This window comes from Biomphalaria glabrata, chromosome 12, assembly GCF_947242115.1.
Source record: "Biomphalaria glabrata chromosome 12, xgBioGlab47.1, whole genome shotgun sequence".
In the NCBI taxonomy this organism is placed as follows: Eukaryota; Metazoa; Mollusca; class Gastropoda; family Planorbidae; genus Biomphalaria; species Biomphalaria glabrata.
In genome coordinates this window covers 30,128,328-30,148,427 of record NC_074722.1, presented here as the reverse complement: position 1 = coordinate 30,148,427, position 20,100 = coordinate 30,128,328, and the positions used below count along the sequence as shown (strand labels likewise).

At 35.7% G+C, this 20,100-nt stretch overlaps 1 protein-coding gene across 10 annotated transcripts in view; it reads left to right on the top strand.

Annotated features, from left to right (window-relative positions):
* Positions 1-20,100, top strand: part of LOC106051534 (RIMS-binding protein 2-like) — a 206,391-nt gene that overhangs the window by 162,268 nt on the left and 24,023 nt on the right. For all 10 annotated transcript variants that reach the window (XM_056006048.1, XM_056006051.1, XM_056006050.1 and 7 more), the window contains 7 exons: positions 11,040-11,162; positions 15,192-15,296; positions 16,826-17,054; positions 17,321-17,374; positions 18,438-18,517; positions 19,093-19,275; positions 19,595-19,670. In XM_056006048.1, coding sequence (XP_055862023.1) covers positions 11,040-11,162; positions 15,192-15,296; positions 16,826-17,054; positions 17,321-17,374; positions 18,438-18,517; positions 19,093-19,275; positions 19,595-19,670 — 850 coding nt within the window. The remainder of the gene's footprint in view (positions 1-11,039; positions 11,163-15,191; positions 15,297-16,825; positions 17,055-17,320; positions 17,375-18,437; positions 18,518-19,092; positions 19,276-19,594; positions 19,671-20,100) is intronic.

The window sequence follows — 20,100 nt, the reverse complement described above, 5'->3', positions numbered from 1 at the left end:
TCTGTTGTACAGTGTACAGCAATTACCAGCAGTATAAAAATAGCCATAGCCTATATCTATATTATATGTGCAATAATTAATACAACTTTTTCTGTAGTATAATGTATTATAGATCAAAGTGTTCCAAGTGGCCGTTATAATCATTTTTGTTATAAAATGGTTTTAAGTTTAGCTTATTTGGTCATAGATCTGGGAAACCATTTAAAAAAAAAATAGAACTAGATTGGGTGCAAAAATTTGTTTTCAAAATTGAAGATTATAAGCATAAAAATGTGTCCTTCACTATAGGAAACCAATGCCTGTCGACCAGTTTTATTTATTTGTATGTCTACTTTCCTATCTAAGCCCTATACGTCACATTTTTACGTCGAGTTCAAAAGTAGGTCCAGTGTGTTGCGTCTCTATTACACAATGCTAAGACCTTGTCAAAAGTAAAAGTGCCCCTTTCAGACCTTGCGATCTTTGTAAAGGTCGTCTGCTACTATGGTTAATGAGCGTGTCGTGTTGCCAGCACAACGACCAACCGCTTTGTTTTTCCCCAACTAATTTCAAGTACCCATTAGAGTTGGGTGGACTCAAGGTCACCTTTAAATCCCGAAATAAAAAAATCAGTCTTCACTTAGATTCAAACCCGGGACCCCTCTCTCCAGAAGCCCATCTCTTTACGTTAGAAAATGTACATTATGACTGGAAGCGCGAATTACTAAAATCACCATTTGGTTGAGATTATTTTCTCTGATTTTAAAAAAAAAATAAACAATACAGAGGCAGTTTTTTTTTTTATAATGCATTTAAATGTCTTCCTTTTTCCATCCCTACTTTAAACTAACACTGTCGTCTTAGTAAAAAATGTGTATAATTAACACTTCATTATCGCTATATAGTCCTTCATAAAATCATTAACGGTTATGCAATTCAAAAACTATTTTTTTAAGTTATTTGGACAAAAAAAAGTACTTGGCGGGTAATTTTTGTTTATTACACATACATTTAGATGGTATTTATAGATTCAGGAAGCACTAATCACCCTATTATTATTAATATCATCATCATGTGTCATCCCTAAGTTACGTAATGCAACATTGAGATGAACCAAACATATCCACACCTTGCTTGTAATTGTAACACCTTTTTACTAGTTTGTGCTAGGCGGCTTTAGGCCCACATTATATATTTCAATGTGAACCCTGAGTATACAGTGTAGCCCCCATTGTAAGAGTTGAGTCCTCCTGTCTTTAAGCTGTGTACCACTTTAAAAAAAATATCGTTTGTACATTTTTTGTGTGTGTGTAAATCTTACTTTGACTGCCTTTAATTTCCCTTCTAATGTCAATATTTGTTCCATGTCTAATGATATCCTTTCAGCTGACTTACACTCGCATGGCTTGCACACCTCGACTCGCTATGTGGCTCGGGTCTTCTCTGCCCCACATTCAGCCCTTTGCTATGTCACTTTCTACGGACGACGTTAACCCGAGACGATGTCATCTTGGAGGGTGGGGGGGGGGGGGGGGAGGAGTTGGCGCTCAGTATTGCGTTATCTAGGGATTTGTTAGTTGAAGATTATGATTACCACTAACCAGTGTCGTCGGCTATATTTAAAAGACGTGGAATTAGAGAAGGCGTTGCTTTCAGAACTCTATCGATTTCCTCGTGTTTTTATGGCATGTGTTCCGCGCTCGTATCAAGGACGTGAGAGAAACAATTCTTGATGACATCGCTCTTTTTTTTGGTCTCGTCTAATTTTAGATTTCTCCAATGTTTCTAATTAGGCGATTTCTTTTTTAATGCTAGGTGGTGGGGGGTTTTTTATCATTCAATTTTAGATCTATTCTTCTTCTCCACCTTTTGCTTTTTTATTGCTTAATTGTTGTCGTGGGTGCTGATTCTCTTAACTCCATTTTTTTTTACAAAGCTTATATCAACTCACTCTGTCTGGTACAAAGTTTGTACACCTTATTGCTCCCACACCCACTCTCGGATCATGCTGAGCCTTTAAACAATTATTCATTGACATGAATCAAGAAATAAAAAAGTAACCAATTAGACAATTAATTACCGGTAATTTGTTATTTTGTTTAATAGCAACATGGGAAACTAATCATATGTGGCTAAATTTGTTGGGTTTAGTCCTTTTGAATAATTGTTAACGCTATTTCTCCCTCACGCATTTCCGATCAAGTTGATACCTTACCAAACATGAATCTATTAATAAAAATACTCAATTAGTCAATTTATTATGGGTAATTAATTATTTTGTTTGATATTAAATAAGAAAAATAACATGTACATTATCGGTAGATATATATTTTTTTTTATTTTTTTTTAAAGGAACTATTATATTTTGCTTGTCCTTTTGTATTCAATCTCGCTGCTTACTTGTCCTGCTCGGTCAACTCATAACTTTGCGAGCTCTCCTTTGGACAGGGCATGTGTCCAGAGTAAGATAGTAAGGTCTAAGAGCCTTCACGTTGCATCAACAGGCTCTAACGTGCAACTGGCCCTTAAGATACATCTAGTTTAAATAGTGGGGAACCACATGAATGGTTCATTACAGATCGTAACCTTGTTCTTATCTTATCTTATATAATACAGACGTTACTTCAAAAAAGAATGATGAATACGTCCTACGCGTCATGCATTTAGTCATGCATATTAACCAATGACTTAAATTCTGCCAAGTCACTGGTTTTCCTGGCTAGCTCAGGCAACCCATTCCATGCTCTAATTCGCATGCATACACTATTAAATGGCAATTAAGTTGAGAAAAAAATATCATTTTATGCACGATTCTTAAATAGATAGATTTGCTCTATTTTTGCTTTCGACTAAATCATTTATTACTCTCACACACACACACAATTTTTCTCTGGTTGTATATGTTTACATATTCAAAATCGTTGTATACATGTAGTCACCAAGCCTAAGGTAATGATTACTAGAAAATGGGTTTATACTAATCACTGGTAATTGCGCTTTCTAGAGGGCTATATAGTACTTGAATGGGCAAGTCGTCAAAGTTGGTCGCAGTGTAGTGATCTGAGTCTATAGTCACGACTCGCTTGGCAAGAAGTGTATGGAAATGTAATCAATGTACGCTTTTCTTATAGACCTTGATCAGTCTTCTGCAGCGGTTCCCAAACTTTTTCCTTACCGGAACACTTCGCACATTTGGAGAATTTACTGGAATGCTTTGATTATTTTTTTAAGAGTGGTTAATTCACAGGTGGCCTACTAGTTAATTATTCCAGTAGTTTGTGAAACACCTATTCAGGCCATGCGGAACACAAGAGTTCCGCGGAGCACAGTTTGGGAAACACTGGTCTACTGGAATGTTGTTCTAATTGGGTTTTTTTTTCAACGCTCAGACAAACTAATCCAGTAAGCATTGCAATTGAGTTGTCGTAAACTTGCCTCTTTCCTTTACGACTTTGTTTATAGTTTGCCTTGTTGCTTCAACTATGTAGTTCTACAAGCGGGCGCTGTCGGCAAGCTTATTGGAGCGCTCCGTCTTCTTTCATTACAAGTCTCATTAGGAACATTTTCTGATGATGTCACTTCAAAGCCCCACTTATAGACAAATCGATCAATATTGTTATGAAGTAATAGGATTGTGTCTATAGTGTCTCTACATTGACTTTCTTAGTTTGATTAGTTCTTATAGATTCACTAGATAGTGGTCTGCAAGACGTTTGTATAATAAGATTCTGCAAAAAAAATATATGTTTCTATATCGTTAAATAGTTTGCAAGTCTCATCCTCATTCAGCCAAACTACATATCACATGATTATAGTACAATCTACAAGTGATACCGCTAGCTTTTGACAACAAATCCAAGAGACTTTTCCCTAATCTCTAAGATTTTAGGTCTCGAAGTATGAACGTAACATATTTTTTAAATATTTTAAAAAACTAAAAAAAAAATTCAAAAAAAAAAAAAAATTTGACTTGGGAAATACTCGCAAGATTGAACTACAACTATCAGTGTAATGAAACCATCTCTTCATGTATTGCTAGATAACTAACCCGTCTTTATATCAGAGCTGGACTTATGTACTTTTATTTCTTTGTTTGTACATGTGTTTATCCTGGCCAAATAGTGTCTAGACACCTGTTCAGTAATGCCAATCTGTCCCATTGACGACTCGCCGCTTTCAAAGAAACATTTATCAATGAGCTCTTTACAAAAAAAGTTTTTTCCATGTCCAGCTATTACGGGACTATCAAAAGACTGGTTCTGTGTGGTGGTCATTATGCTGCTGTGACTACAATAGAAATGTAGGCTAATGTCTATCCTTATCAATATTCATTTTCTTTATCTGTAGGAGTAAGAGCCCTATTTAACTGAACTATAATGAGCATTAGGCACTCTTGTTCATAGCAAGTAAATGCCTTGTTTCAACAGCGACTCAAAATAGAGGGGAAAAAACATTGTTCATCTATCCATTGTACGCAAACAGTCATTAGTATTAATAAAGGGAATACATTGGTATAAATGAACGTCTATGAAATCAGTAGCCAGACATTGTCACTAATTATGTTTATAAACAACTCACCATTAAGTTTCACCAGTCAACACTTGCCTACTTTCACCGATAATTATGGCCATTAAGATCATTGACAGACCTGGTCAGTCAGTCGCTGACCAATACTGTTACTGGGAGTCCGGGAGGTAGTGAGTACGCTTAAGTTTCTTGAAAACGGGGGATTTTGTTACAAGTTTTGCCTTCTTTTAATATGTCTCAAGTTCTCTCCAACGCGAGGTTCAATAAGTTGAGCACGCAATCCTTGACCTTCTGTTCCGCACCGAACGTCATTTTTTTTTTATGTTTGTCTGTCTGTCTGGGTAGATTTTTTTCACGGTTTTTCTCTCACTTCCCATTTTCGGATCAAGCTGAAATATTGTGTAGGGGCTGTTAAAGACAATACATGAATAAACAAATAAAAATTAAATAATCTGTTAGTGGTCATTAATCAATTTTGTTTTAATATATATAGAGAGAAAAGAAGGATATCAATCTTACAGTATTTAGATATATTGTACGGTACTTTACTTTAAAAAAAAAATTTAAAATATTTTTTTTATTCAGCTTCTTAGCATAAGAAAACAAATAACAGAAGGTTGACCCAAGACAAAAAGAACAAACTTGATAAATACGTGAACACACTGATTATTAGAATAAGGGAGAGTATATGATAATAAGGGGGCGCGGTGGTCGAGTGGTTAAGCGCTTGGCTTCCGAACCTGAGTTCGAATCTCATTGAAGACTTGGATTTTGAATTTCTTGATTTTTAGGGCGCCCCTGAGTCCACCCAACTCTAATAGGTACCTGACTTTAGTTGGGGAAAGTTAAGGCGTTTGGTAGTTGTGCTGGCCACATAACACCCTGCTCGTTAACCGTTGGCCAAAGAAACAGATGGCCTTAACATCATCTGCTCCATAGATCACAAGGTCTGAAAGGGAAAACTTTAGTGTTATTTTATAAGATAAAAACAAAAGAAACACATAGACATTCAGGGTGACCTACACACATAGACATTCAGGGTGACCTACACACATAGACATTCAGGGTGACCTACACACATAGACATTCAGGGTGACCTACACACATAGACATTCAGGGTGACCTTCACATATAGACATTCAGGGTGACCTACACACATAGACATTCAGGGTGACCTTCACATATAGACATTCAGGGTGACCTACACACATAGACATTCAGGGTGACCTACACTGTAAACTGGCCATCTATTTTTAACTCGTCACATACTCTACTACACAGACTCGACATTGTTTATTAATGACACTGTCCAGTACATCTGCTATATAACCTGTCGTTATTGTGTCTAGTTCTGGCAACTGGGGCGTACAATCTCAGCCGGTCTCTAGCTTAGTTAGACCACTGGTAAATAAACTGTGTTTCAAGTTACGTTGATGTTTTAAAAAATGGCTTGTAGAAAAAGAGATTCATCTTTGTGGCACTGTACGAGTCGCTAAAGGGAAATAATGTTCGTGGTTTGTATGTCCCATTTACCGCAACGCTAATCCAATTCTCACTCCGGATGACAGTCAACACATTTGTTACATGTCATCAAATGAATATAAACTTTTAAACCCAGCTCCATCATCCCTGTTGATACACTTTCGTTAGCTAGCCCAACTAAAGCATTTAGGCGTAGGCCTATTACATTCATAATACAAACCTGAATCAAGATTGTTCTAATTTCTTTTTAAAAAAATATGAACATATCTTTTATAGGTTTCAGAAGAGTAGCTATAGCTTGTATAGACATACAGCTGACTGTAAAGGACACGTCTTTATGTCACACGTCTGCTGCTTGTTCTCCTCACTTCAACATTCACTCCTCAACTGCCATGAACTTACCCCCGTGGTTACATCAGATCTATTCAGCTAACACAAGCAAGCTATCCGCCATAGTTTTACTTAGGGTTACATCAGATCTATTCAGCTAACACAAGCAAGCTATCCGCCATAGTTTTACTTAGGGTTACATCAGATCTATTCAGCTAACACAAGCAAATTATCCGCCATAGTTTTACTTAGGGTAACATCAGATCTATTCAGCTAACACAAGCAAATTATCCGCCATAGTTTTACTTAGGGTTACATCAGATCTATTCAGCTAACACAAGCAAGCTATCCGCCATAGTTTTACTCAGAGTTACATCAGAAACACGCACACACACACCATGACCCCTCTACCCAGTCCTCCAAATAGCATCAGGGCCTTCCTGTTTCAACATCATGAATCATGTCCAGCTGTTTCGCTTTGTGAAATGTTGGTTGTAGTAATGTACAATGTATCAAGATTCCAAGACACTTCACACACTCGCTTTAATTTAATATTTCTCTCATGTACGTCGTGTATTGGTATGCACTCTGGATATTTAACAAGGGCTCCCAATGAGGTCGCTGATAGAAAAAAAAACAACAATTGAAAACTGTGGATACATTTAAATGACCATTTGGGGTTGGGGAGGGGGTGAAGAAATCGCGGAGTTATCTAGAACTCTGATGCTTTTTAGTTTCAAAAAAAAAATAATTTGGACATACACCAATGCAATTCTCTTTTCTGTTATCTTATCGTGAAACCCTCTTTCTACGTAATACCTTAAACTGCTCTAGTCACGTGCTCATCATGCAAACAGATCTAAAACTAGACTAGCACATATCTACAGTTTACGAAACCTTATTTCTCATTTGTTTTCGGCTTTGTTAGCTTATTAAACTGAAGTGAATTCTGGGATTGGATTTGCCTTGGATCTGCCAGAGTTGAAATCAATTGATCACAGTGTTCAGTGCGTGCATCATTGCAAAGGCTTACACTAATCGCTGGTGCCTGACAGTGAAACAGAGGCGGTTTCTGGCGGTATTATCTATTATTTAACTAGTGCGGGTAGGTCAGAGTGATTATTTCCTCGCTTCCTCTTCACTTGATTGGCTGGATTACGTGATTTAATTTAACTTTGAAATTGGAGAGGTTAGCCCATGACTTCATTATCACGTAGACGCACGTGGAGTGTCTCGCGTGCTGTAATTCTGTGATGCATTACGTGTGTGCTCACACACATACACACGCACAGTCCTAATTCATCCTGGTGGGGACGTGAGTTTGTGCGTGGGGGCTGCAGATGTGCAAAGATCTGACCAAATGGATTAATATCTCGAGTGATTTTCATGCGCGCTTTCACCCCGACCAGTTGTCACTCACTTTGATAATACTGAAACAGACGGGACACCTGACAGGACCCCAGCAACGTCAGGAGGCACGTTCGTTTGTGATGTATCCTCGAGCTAGGCGCCACCTGGATTAATGGATCAACGCCATGGGCTCCTGCTGCTCAAAGACAAGGAGCCCCCGTAAGGTGACAGGGGCGGCGATGAAGTACCACAAGCCTGAAGTGGCTTATGAGAAAGTCCCAGAGGTAGGTAGAGTGATCCGCTTTGGACAAGTCGTTTATCCACAGTTAAGCTAAAGTCTGCTATATTGTTTTTTCATAAGTAGCCGATAAATAAGAATAATTAATGGAAATATTTAATATAAACTTTGCTTTATTACTGCTGTAGTAGAAATGTCTTCAGTCCAAGAGTGAAAGTCCAATACGTGCTTGACGTAGTGACATTATTTTATGTTACAAACCAAAGAGACATTTGATACTGCAGTGCTAAAAAGTGCTCAGAAATTAAAACTTAAAAAAAAAAAAAACAACACTACTTTATTAGCACTTCATTTTGTCTACACACCAGATATACCCAAAAGTTATTTATACTTTTCCCGCCATAAAGGAATCTCTCAAATAGGGAAATTGTATCATGAATACTCTCTACGCTGATAAGGTTACATGGTAAGTGTATCTGAGCCTGGAACTCTTGAACCCACCACGTATTGCAGGCACATGGCTTTATGTGTTAACAACAAAATTTAAACACAAAGAAACTTGAGCAGATGAGAGCACACTGACCTACACAATTTGAGAACCTGTTGTCTAGACAGTATGAAATAGCTTTGTAAATAGCAGCAAAAATGTTTGTTTTCACTTGATTTCTATCATTACTGACTGGGTTTTGTGTTGCAAATCATTGAAAATAATCAAGGTATTAATGTTCAGCAATAGTGTTGGGTTTTGTGTTACCTTGGTTCAAGTGTTTAATAACAGAATAGTAGAGGACGCTCTGACAAGACAGTATCGTCATTAGCCAGTATTGTTTTGTTTTTAAATCAGTACTAAAAAATAAAAGAACATTTGAAAAAATCATTAATTAATTTTGATGTTATTGATTGGGGGTGGGGGGAAAGGAAAACGAAAGAGAGAGAGAGAGAGCAACAAAAAAAAAAAAGTGGGAACTACACAATAGAAACAAAAGTTTTACTTTGATAAAAGAAGTTTACAAACATCAAGACAGCAGCACAAACATGGCTTAGTGGTTGACTGTGTGGACTGAGTTCCCGACTAGTATCACGATGGTCTTTGAATCGAACCATCTCCTCCCTATCTCCCTCCCTATCTCCTCCCTAACCCTCCCTATCTCCTCACTATCTCCCTCCCTATCTCCTCACTATCTCCCTCCCTATCTCCTCCCTAACCCTCCCTATCTCCTCACTATCTCCCTCCCTATCTCCTCCCTATCTCCCTCCCTATCTCCTCCCTATCTCCCTCCCTATATCCTCCCTCCCTCCCTCCTCACTATCTCCCTCCCTATCTCCCCCCCTATCTCCTCCCTACAGAATATTCGAGCTAGGACGTAATAATCGTCATTATTGAAGTAACTTCCCTATCAAAAAAAAAAATAATGGAACAAGCAAAATATAAAAAAAATACTAAAAAGCTTATTTAAAGAAAAGAACCGCAGAATTACTGCAACATCAATACTGCAATGCTTACCTCCTTTTTTCTTTTTAAAACAAAGTTAATTAATTACCAATTGACTAATTAGTTTCATCTCATCGATTCCTGTGTTGTCATGGACATTTAATAATTGTGCAATGCTTCCACTTGATCCGAGTATTGGAAGTATGAGGGACGTGTACACCATGTGTACCAGACAGTAGAAGTGGATATACAAAGTTTGGTACAAAGACAGAAACACAGAGAGAGAAATCAGAAAGTCAATAATGTAATAGAGAAAGAAAGAAACATCTGTTTTAGTCATACATTTTGTTACTTTGTCCTCAAGCAACTCTCTGACTGTACCCTCTGCCGGACATTACCTTCAGTCTAGTCACAGTAGTCTGGGGGGGGGGGGGGAATTGGAATGCCAGACAAAGTTCCTTCAGTCGCCGGCTCTCGGTGGGAGGTATGACGTTGAAGCCTCGGGACTTTGAAACAATGAGGCTGGGGGTCATTTTCTGGACTTAGCGCTGAATCTCTTAGGATTTGGTCCAGGGCTGCACAGAGCGATGGTCGTTTACGGGCGAGATTGAGGGGAAAACTATTTCGTTTGTTTTGGTATATTGTGTATGTGTGAGAAGGGGAGAGATGGAGAGAATTGATATATGTATTTAGTAGCTCCAGTGTTGAACTATTGGCCACTATAAATGTCGATAATGGAATTTCTTTTTTTCTTTTTCGGTATTGAAAGTTTAAGAGCGCGAAGCACAGGAAATACAATTCTTGGGACCGTATTATTAACTGCCGATGTATACGTTTGCTTATAGAAAGATATAAACAGATCATGTACACTAGTGGGTGTAATGACAACCGTCTTGTAAACAGAGGGATGCAAGTATTTGTTTGTCTTCTTTGATCCAAAAGACATTCTTTCTTACACAACGACTTGACCAACCGCGCGCGTATATTTGACTGCCACATTCTTCCCGTATTTGTAAATAGAAGACAAATGTGTAATCTACAATACTTTTCATTTCATAAATTTGATTTCTTTTTAAATAATACCAAATTGAATGAAAATACATTCAGAAAAACTTTAGTCCACAAAAAGAGGAAATAATTGCATAAAAGTGTGAAGCATTGAGTTCAGACAGGACTGATTGAGAAAAAAAAAGTGTTTCACATCTGTATTTAAATGAAACATTTACTTTAAAAAAATCCTTTTTTTGTTTGCACTCAAAAGTATGTTTTAATTACGTACTGTTATTATAGTTTTCTGTTAGTTTTAGTTCCCAATATTAGGTCACTTTTGGAAGGTAGGGATATAAAATTGTCATAATTCGCTTTTTTTTTGTCAAGACTTTGACTTTTTATGTCCAGACTTTGACTTTTTATGTCCAGACTTTGACTTTTTATGGAGAGACTTTGACTTATGTCCAGGCTTTGACTTTTGGTCAATCTTTGACTTATTTCCAGACCTTGACTTTATATCAGGACTTTGTCTTTTAATGACTTTTTGAAGACTTTTGACTATTGATATCTACTGACTAATCCAAAGTATTTATTTTCTACAAAGACTTTCTCACTACTTCTAAACATTTGATTTTCTTTAATGTTTTTTTGTATTTTTTGTTTCGGTGTTTTTTCCTTCCATGAAGTAATTCTGTTTTTTGTTGTGAACAGATCACTGAAGAATGTAACACACTGAAGCTTTCTCTGGCCACAGCTCAGAAGGAAAGGGAGGCAGCACAAGAACAGGTCCAACATTTGAACCTCAGAGTACACAGCCTTGAGAATTTGGTCAGAGTAAGTACACAGCTTATATACTTCTGCCTTAAAACCTACTGCTCTCTTATTTTCTCTATTAGAATCAATGCACAGGGCCGGATTTACCCATAGGCAACACAAGCTCTAGCTTAAGGACACAATATTTAGTACTGACATAATATCTGGTCTTAGAAAGGGCCTCGTATCTCAATTACTCAATTACATTACGGGCATCAGTGCTTGGACTCTATATACTTCTTAGTCCTAACCCAAGCATCTTGGTATAAGTGTCATCTGTAATAGGGATGTAACAAATTGACATCTGCTTGAATACCTCCCAAGCAGAACAGTTTGTTTTTTTCATACCATCAGTGGGGAGCTCAAATGGGCTAGGAGTCCCCATAGTCTTCAACTCAGCTCTTATGACAATTAGATTTCTAGTTTAAATCTAGGAGCAGGCTAGCTAGTCCTAAACCAACAGCAACTTCTTTCATGTGGGCCAATTTTACACTATTTTTAGAAGTTGTCAATGGTATACGGTCAGGAAGTTCAGTTAGTATTCTACCACATTTCCCAGAGGATGAGACAAACAGTGGAAAGTGATTCAGAATTTTTCAAAGTAGTTGGCAGAAAAATAGTTTTAATAAGCTAAGGATATATCTCTTTGAAGAAAACTTAAAGACAAAGTGTTATACTCCATTCAAATCCATTTTAATATATCTGCATACAAAATAATGACAAAATGTGACAATGATTTTTGGATGCATTGAGACCAGGTCATGAAAACTAGAGGAATACTTTTAATAAGCTGGTACATTGAGACCAGGTCATGAAGACTAGAGGAATACTTTTAATAAGCTGGTACATTGAGACCAGGTCATGAAAACTAGAGGAATACTTTTAATAAGGGTAACATTGTCCAGATAGTTTTTGCAAAGGAAAGCCGTGAGACTCATATTAATGTTAACATTATTTTGTTATGTACAAGTTTTAAGAACTAGATTCTAGATGTTACTTGAAGAAAACAAAACTTCTTACAGTCTCTTTATATAGAGTTTTTTTACTAGTGCAATTATACATTTTCATCTATGTCAGATTACTATAAATAGCTAGGTTTTTTGTTTTTTTGTTTGTTTTTAGAATGAAGGAAATGTTGATAAGTTATGTCTTTTTTAAAGTTTTTTTTTTTCACTTTTTAGCATTGCAGAATCAGATTTTCAGATCTCCCATTTGTAGCTCATAATTTTTGTTTTTAGTTGGCACATTGAAGTCCATTCTAGACATTGTTTTGTTTCTCATAAAAAATCCCCAATAAGAGAACCAAATGTGAGATTCAGCTTTGTGTAGACTTCTGATCTATGACAGTCGTGTTGGAGATGATGTAATGTTGTGATTTCTACACTTTTTATATCTGACAATTCATGTCCTGAGATCTCTATAGAATTACCTAGAAATTAGGTCTTGTTGTGTTGCAACTTTGTTGTCTCTGCCCCAGACATAATTTTTTTCCATAGTGTAATAAAATATTTTATTATTTACACAAAGTTTAGTTCTCTTATTTCAGATGTCAAAGAAATTAGAAAGGGTGGTGAAGAGCAAGAGAGTGGGGAAAAATTCTCCAACAGTTTAAAAAAAAATGTTTAGACCAAAAAAAAAATGCAGAAAACATTTACATCTAATTTTGTATTAATGAATTAATAAAAATATGGGTTGGCTTTATAGAAAGACAAAAGATAGCAGTTGCAGTGAAGTGCATTTACAATTCAATGCACTACAATACATATAGTAACTATAATAAATAGATCATTTTCCTGTACATGCAAAACATGTTTCCTTTTGTTATAAATATAGTTTGTTTTGTGAAAAGTTAATTGGGTGACCCATGTGCAGAGTGGATGTCAAGGTTTTTTTTTTTGTTTTTTTTTACCAAACTTTTTGTCTTGTGTTTTTTATTTTTTGTAGATATGATCATTTGACTATGCCTTCTGTTAATGAAATACTAACTCTGATTTAGAGATATAAATCTGTTACTTGGCTTAGTCTGTTGGCAACTTCTTTGCTACCTAAAACAATGAAATGCACTGTTAAGCATACCCTTAAAATATTTTATTGTTTATAATTCTTGGTCATGACCTAGTCCAGACCTACAACTATGGTCTCCTTCAGATACTTAATGACCAATGATCAGCAAAAAAACTAGGGATTCTTTCCATTGAAATGAGATGAAATGTTATCCTGGGCATAAGCAGCAGCAGGCTATAGTCAGAAAAATGTCCCACACAAAGAAGACCACCCCTCTTTCCATGCAGCAGATGTGTCCAAATGTACAGCAGTTGTTAATACAGTTTAGGATCAGCAGTGTCACAAGTTGTGCCTTTGTGTATGCTTCAAGCTGTCTAAAGGCCACCAGCTTCTGATTTTTCCTCAGGGTTGACTGCTGAAGCCTTTCCCAAAGGCTTGGTATCAGAGTTTCCCTTCTACGTTGGTAGCCAGCTAAGGCTAACAAGCCCTTCCTGCCCAAAACTAGTTTAGACACAATTGTTTACCTTTTCCCCTTCTCCTGTCAATGATAACAGTTCCACCAGACTCAATATCTGAGGCGCATGTGAAAGTCATGCGTCTATAATCTCTATTTCAATAAGTTTATATGCCCATACAACATAGTAATCACAAAGTGACCCACAGTCAGTCCAGGTTTTAATGTTAGGCCTACCCATAGGCAATCCATGTATGCATGTTCTGTATAAACAAGTTATTTTATTTTAAAAAAAACATGTAGATTAAACTCTATTGAAACAAAAAGACTTGTTTTACATATTTTTAAACATATATAACTCTATTTGGTTAAGTTGTGACACAATTACGAAAATTGCATCCAATGTTTGTTTGAAAATTGACTTGTCTTGCTTTAAAAAAAAGTAGAGATCAATGCAGTTTGCTGGCTTAGATTGGCTGCATTGCCAGATCGCTCTGGTGAATAGGAGATAAGAATCCAAACACTCCATCCTGCCCATTTTGGCAATGATTTGAAGTTAGAATGATACTATCCGCATTGCTACTTAAAAGATCTATACATTCTCTTTCTCAATGATATGGTTATAGTTTTAGAGAGTATATTGCTCTACAAGAGTTTACCTGCTACACCAACATGAAGACATGATTAGAGAGTATATAGACAATGCACAATTTGCTCACATAAACATGATTACAGTCCTTCCATGATGCCAGAAAAAGATTCTGTCACAATTAAAAAGATAATAAAAAAAAATTTGCAATCACTTGAGCTAACTTTTTGTTTCTCCTTTTTCTCCTTAAATGTCAAGTTCATTTGTTTTCTGTTCAGTAATTTAATCAAATGCACATGCTTTTTTTTTTTTTGGAGTTCAGGAAATCTGTGCTTTGTCTATTTTCAGCTTTGTAATGAACATCAGCTGTGTCAAGTCTGTATGTGTATATGTGTGTGTGTCTCTCTTATTTCTGTGAGCCTTTTATTATGGGTCTATCAATGACATAAAAAAAAATATACAATACAGAAGCTCATATGTTTATGCTGCAAGCGAGGATTAGGAAATAATGCTCAGAATAAAATGCTAGATTTACAGCCTTGGCAAGTTGGCCTATTAAAAGAACAAGTTTTGGATACCAGGCCGAATGTTGTACACATTTTCTGACTGTCATGTGATATGATGGGTTTGAGTTTGAACCTTGCTACAGCAGGAGGATAATCAAAATTTTAGCATGCAATAAAATACAAAATAGGATGACAAGCGAGTCACATTATTGCTTGTTGAATTAAATTTGTGAAATATCTCTCAAACTTTCTTGCCATTTTGCAAACTCTACATATTTTAGCATCAATTTCTTTTTTTCTCTTATTGCACATTATCTGTATAAAGTATTATCGTTTTACCATCATAGCAGTGATTCTTGCAGTGTTAATCAAAGTCCCTTATTTTTAAAAAATCCAATAATTGGACAGGATGTACTTCCCCTAAGATTTCACACACACACACACACACACACATTTTGTTTACTTTTTAACCACATCATGTCTGTTTCTTTTTTTAGGATCTCCAAGAGTCAGCTGAATCTGTTGGTAGAATAGAAAATGAATGTAAAATTGCCTTATCCAACTTGCAACAGAAAGAAGCTGAGTTGGACAAACTTCACAAAGTAAGGGACAGTTCTTCATGTTTCAAATCATTGATGAAGTACTTACTTACTTACTTACAGCCATCACCTCTATTGGAACATGGGCCATCCTTTCCATCTTGTTTCAGGTGTAACCACTCTTTAATGTGTCTGCCTCTAGTTTGCATAGCAAGGTGCTTCTTGAACGCTTTGTCTTTCTCTTGCGTTGTGGGTAATGGTTTCCTTGTCACTAAAAAATTTCATCTATCTTTTGTTGTCTTTCTGTAGCTATTTAATATCCTGGGTTTGGTTGTTAGCCCCTATGTCCTACTCTTTGGTGGAACTATTGATGACATGCTACAGTGTATTGATTTGGTTGATTGAATACATGTATTTCTACTTTCTCCAACTGGCTCAAATCTTCAGAAGTCTAGCTCTTTAGGCTTATTTATCTTAATAGATGTGTATTAGGTTTATTCCTGTAACTGTTCTGTACCAAAGCATTTAGTTAAGGTTTTACCAGAGAAAATAATGGTGTATTTCTTGTAAAATTTGGTGTGGTTTTCACATTTCTTTCTAAAGCGTGGTCAAGAGGCTAAGTGCACTTCAACTTAGCTTGGCTTGGCTACCTATGAAGGGGGCTCGAGGTTCGACACCCGACTCGGGCAGAGTTGTGTTTACTGAGCGCCTAAAGGCAGCACGGAAAAACCTTCTCCTAGATACCCCCTGCCCCCCACTGGTCCACAACTGAGATTGGACCAAAGCGCTCTGAGAATGCTATAAACATGAAAGTAGTGCCATATAAAAGCCATAGTTTTAATAATTTAATTTGAAGAAATTATTTGTTTGTCACTCTTTCTAATGAAATGTAAAATTTCCTATTCATAATGTTCATGTTTGTGTGTCAGTCTAGCCTTGGTTAATCTGGCATCTTTAAATAGCTATATGCACAGTTTACAAAATGCAACTTTTTATACCTGCTGTGCTTTACATGTAAATAAAAGTAAATAATGCAATATTTGTTTGCCAAAAATACATAATACTAGAATGGGTCAATGTTACTTCCTCTAACAAAAAAAAACAAAAACAACTGTAACCTAGTAATTCTAGACTATTGATTTCTTGAAACACCATGACTAAAGTGATTTTCTTTATTTTCTCTCAATGTCCTTGATTTGAATCCTTAAGGAGAATGGGTTTTTGATTTAAAGATTTTTCCTAGCTAACTCAAGCACTGTTAGTTAAGTGAAATCTTTTGGGAATTATTGGTGGTAGATCATTGTGCATTACGACACTTGCTAAATACTGCTTATGAAAATGGTTTAGTTCTCTAAATCAAAGCATCTTGCTTGCATAATTGTTACTGCGCATCTTAGTGTGAATGTGGAATGGTGCCAATGCATGTTGAAAGGGGAGAGGATGGAATCCGAAAATGAAGGAATGCAATCAAAGTTATTGTTGACACATTATTAATTGTAACTCTTGTAAGATTAAAGTCATCATAATCTACCATATAGGAGTCTATTATTGTATCATTAAAAGTCTCATCTGTACGTAACAATAATCTGCAGGTCAACTCCTCCCTTGAGAGTGAACACTTTGAGGTGGTCTCTAAACTCAACCAACATGTTCAGCAGCTAGAGGACAAGAAGAGTAAAGAAGAAAAAAGGAGGGAGGAACTCTCAAAAGAGGTGCAAAGACTGCAGAAAGAGGTGGCGGAGCGACAGAGAGCCATAGAAGAGGCAGATAGATTGAAGGAGGAACTCATCCAATTGAAAAAACAGTCCCCAGTATTGTCAGGTCTGTATATCATTCAAAGACAATGTTCCCATATTATTGTATTAGGTATTAGTTTTAAACAGACACTTGAAAATTATAAGAAAAAATATTTTGCTTAAATTGTAACTACTTTGTCCATTAGCTAGAGAAGAAATGGTGGACACAGATTAAGTACTCGTCTTATGATTACATTAGCCTAAGGTACCTTAAAAAAAGAAACTTAATTGTGTAGGATATCAAAAATCTTCTGCCATATTATTTTTTGTTTTATTATGTTCAATCAACAGAGGTACCAGTACTTGCTAGTCACAGCACATCTTCTTTACTTTCCAACTCTAAAGGTAAACATTTCATTGACCTGCGCTGTAAACTTACTCTCATACTGTAGAAGACTACAGCTAGTACCTATCTTTTGTTTTTCTGACACCCGTTTTGAAATAGGTTTTTAGATTTGTCCTCTTTCTTACTAGTGTTTTTTGTTTACAAAAAGTTATTCATCTTAACTCAATTATAACTTTATTAAATATCTCAACATGAATATCTTCATTAAATTTTAAGTCATTCTATATATTGGAGGACCAAATTATATAAGTTGTATTTGATTAGTTATAAATTAACTATAAAGAATTAATGTTGTTGTTTTTTGGGATGTATTTGTTTATTTTTAACTGGTAGAACAATGTAATTTAAAAAAAAATAGCCAATTATAGTAGGTTTTTTTTTCTATTTTTTTCTTCTCAAGATATAGATAAGTATGTAATTACTGCTTTTAAGTAGTTTTTTTGTAATTTCACAATAGGAATTTTAAAACTTCTTAGATTTTTCACACAAAAGCTAGATCTAGATAGTCAAGATATAAATGCATTTTTTTTCTTATCTCCATATCTATAAAAACTGAACCAACTGTTTGAACATTTCTCTTGTATTGAAAACAAGTTTTTCAGTAGGTCAACATGCAGCCCATCAACTTGTTATTAATCAAACCTGTTTATTTTCTACACCTTCCTTTCCCCAGTTTTATATCCCAGAGCTGGTAACCTTTAAATCATTAGTCAACTCAACCCCCTCCCTGTCCAAACCGAATTCCCCCTATTTGAGCTGGCTTGCTAGCTAAGGTCAGCCTGTATAATTACTTGGACCTCACTGCTCACCATGTATATGTTACCCACCATTTATATCAATCATGGCAGTTATGGAAGTCAAGAAGAAAACAAAATTGCTAGCTAATACTCAAACATTATGTGTAGTTTCTATTCGCCTGACACATGTGTGAACAGTCCAATGTTTCATCTAGATCTAGTCATAAAACTGTGAGTGTTGAGCAACAGGGAAACTTTTGACATACATTCTTTTGTGATAACTTAGAAAGTATGGGTAAAATTTCTGGATTTTGTTGTATCTCAGGCAACCATCTAGATCTAGAGAAGGAGGAGGAAGATTTAGACTTAACTATTGTAGAGGAAGGAATGGACAAGAAATCTCTGGTAAGTTGAAGTATTTTAACTAGTTAGGCACATTTCTATTGTCTCCATTAGGTTTAACTGATAGACAGATTGATTAAATGTATAAAGTTTATATTTTAAGTCTTCTTTTTTTTTTCTACTCTTGGGATAATCATATTGTGGTGTTTTTTTCAGTTATAAATGTTAATTTTTTTTTTTTAGTTTGTAACTTTCCATTTTTGATTAATTGTATCTCATAACTTTATTAAAACATTATCTGACAATGGCTTAAGCCTTCTGGCCTAGTGTTATTAGATAACATGTTAGAAATACTGAAGACTTCCTTGTTTAATTATTGTGTTTCAACAAAAAAGTGAAACAGTGATAGTAACCAGAAACAGCTTTGTAATGTGATAAGAATAAAACTATTTTGAATACATTTGATGCTGTCATGCCTTTATTGCTATAGATTCACCACAATGTTGAAAATCGTCTGTGGTGTCAACCAATGCCCACCTTTCCCAATGATGTTACAGTATTACTTTTTTTTTTTACTTTGCTTTAAATTAAATTTAAAAAAATTCTGCAATTAATATGCATCTTTGTCTCTTTTCCAGCAACTTAATGAACATGGCAACTCAGAGAGCCTACTTTCAGCCTGGGCCAACAAGGGGCCAATCCAGGTTTATATGGCCAAGTACAACTACTATCCTTTCGAGTATTCTCCTAATGAGAATCCAGAGGCAGAGCTTCCCTTAAATGCCGGAGATTATGTGCTGGTAGTGGGGGAAATGGATGAGGTAAGAGGGAGGTTTTTTATAGCAAAAGACTGAGGTTCTGTGTAGAGTTTTTAGTTTCGTATTAAAATTTGTCCAATGTATCATCTATTCATCTTTGAAATTGACATTAACTGTGAGAAAGTCTAATAATCATGTAGATGTAGATCTATTTTTTTTTTGTAAATTAATTTAGATTAATCAATTAGATATAACATCCAGATAACCAACGACAAGTAATGAATAGACCTATAAATAAATGATTGCACATTTAATGATATTATTGCTGGATTTAAGTTATGTGTTCAGAAGTCAAGGATTTGTTTTTATATTTTGCTTATAGGATGGCTTCTTTGATGGAGAGTTAATAGATGGAAGACAAGGTTTGGTGCCATCAAATTTTATTGAGAAAGTTGAAGGTAAAATGTAACACATAATTAGTGATTAAAAAGCTATAACTTATACATCAGCTTTATTCTGTGTTTTACAAACCTGTCTTAAGATATAGAGACTATTGTTTGGCACATTAGTTTTTGAGATTATTAGTTACAAATTTGTTTGGCTTGTGGCTGACTACTTTAAGAGTCTAGAATCCAAAATTAATTGTCATCAAGCCTCATTTAAGGACAGTAAAGTACTATTAACTCTTTCCCTCCTAACTGACGATACAGCGTTGATTTTACCAGAATGTGGTAAATAATTATGGAGAGAAAGAGTTAAATCTGAGATATGTAGCCAAGTGGCATAAACTGATTGACTACCTATCAAGGGACTAGAGAATCCTGACTCTAGCTGTCATGAAAAACTGACCCTATCCCCTTGTCCATAAAAGAGATTGGACCAGAGTGC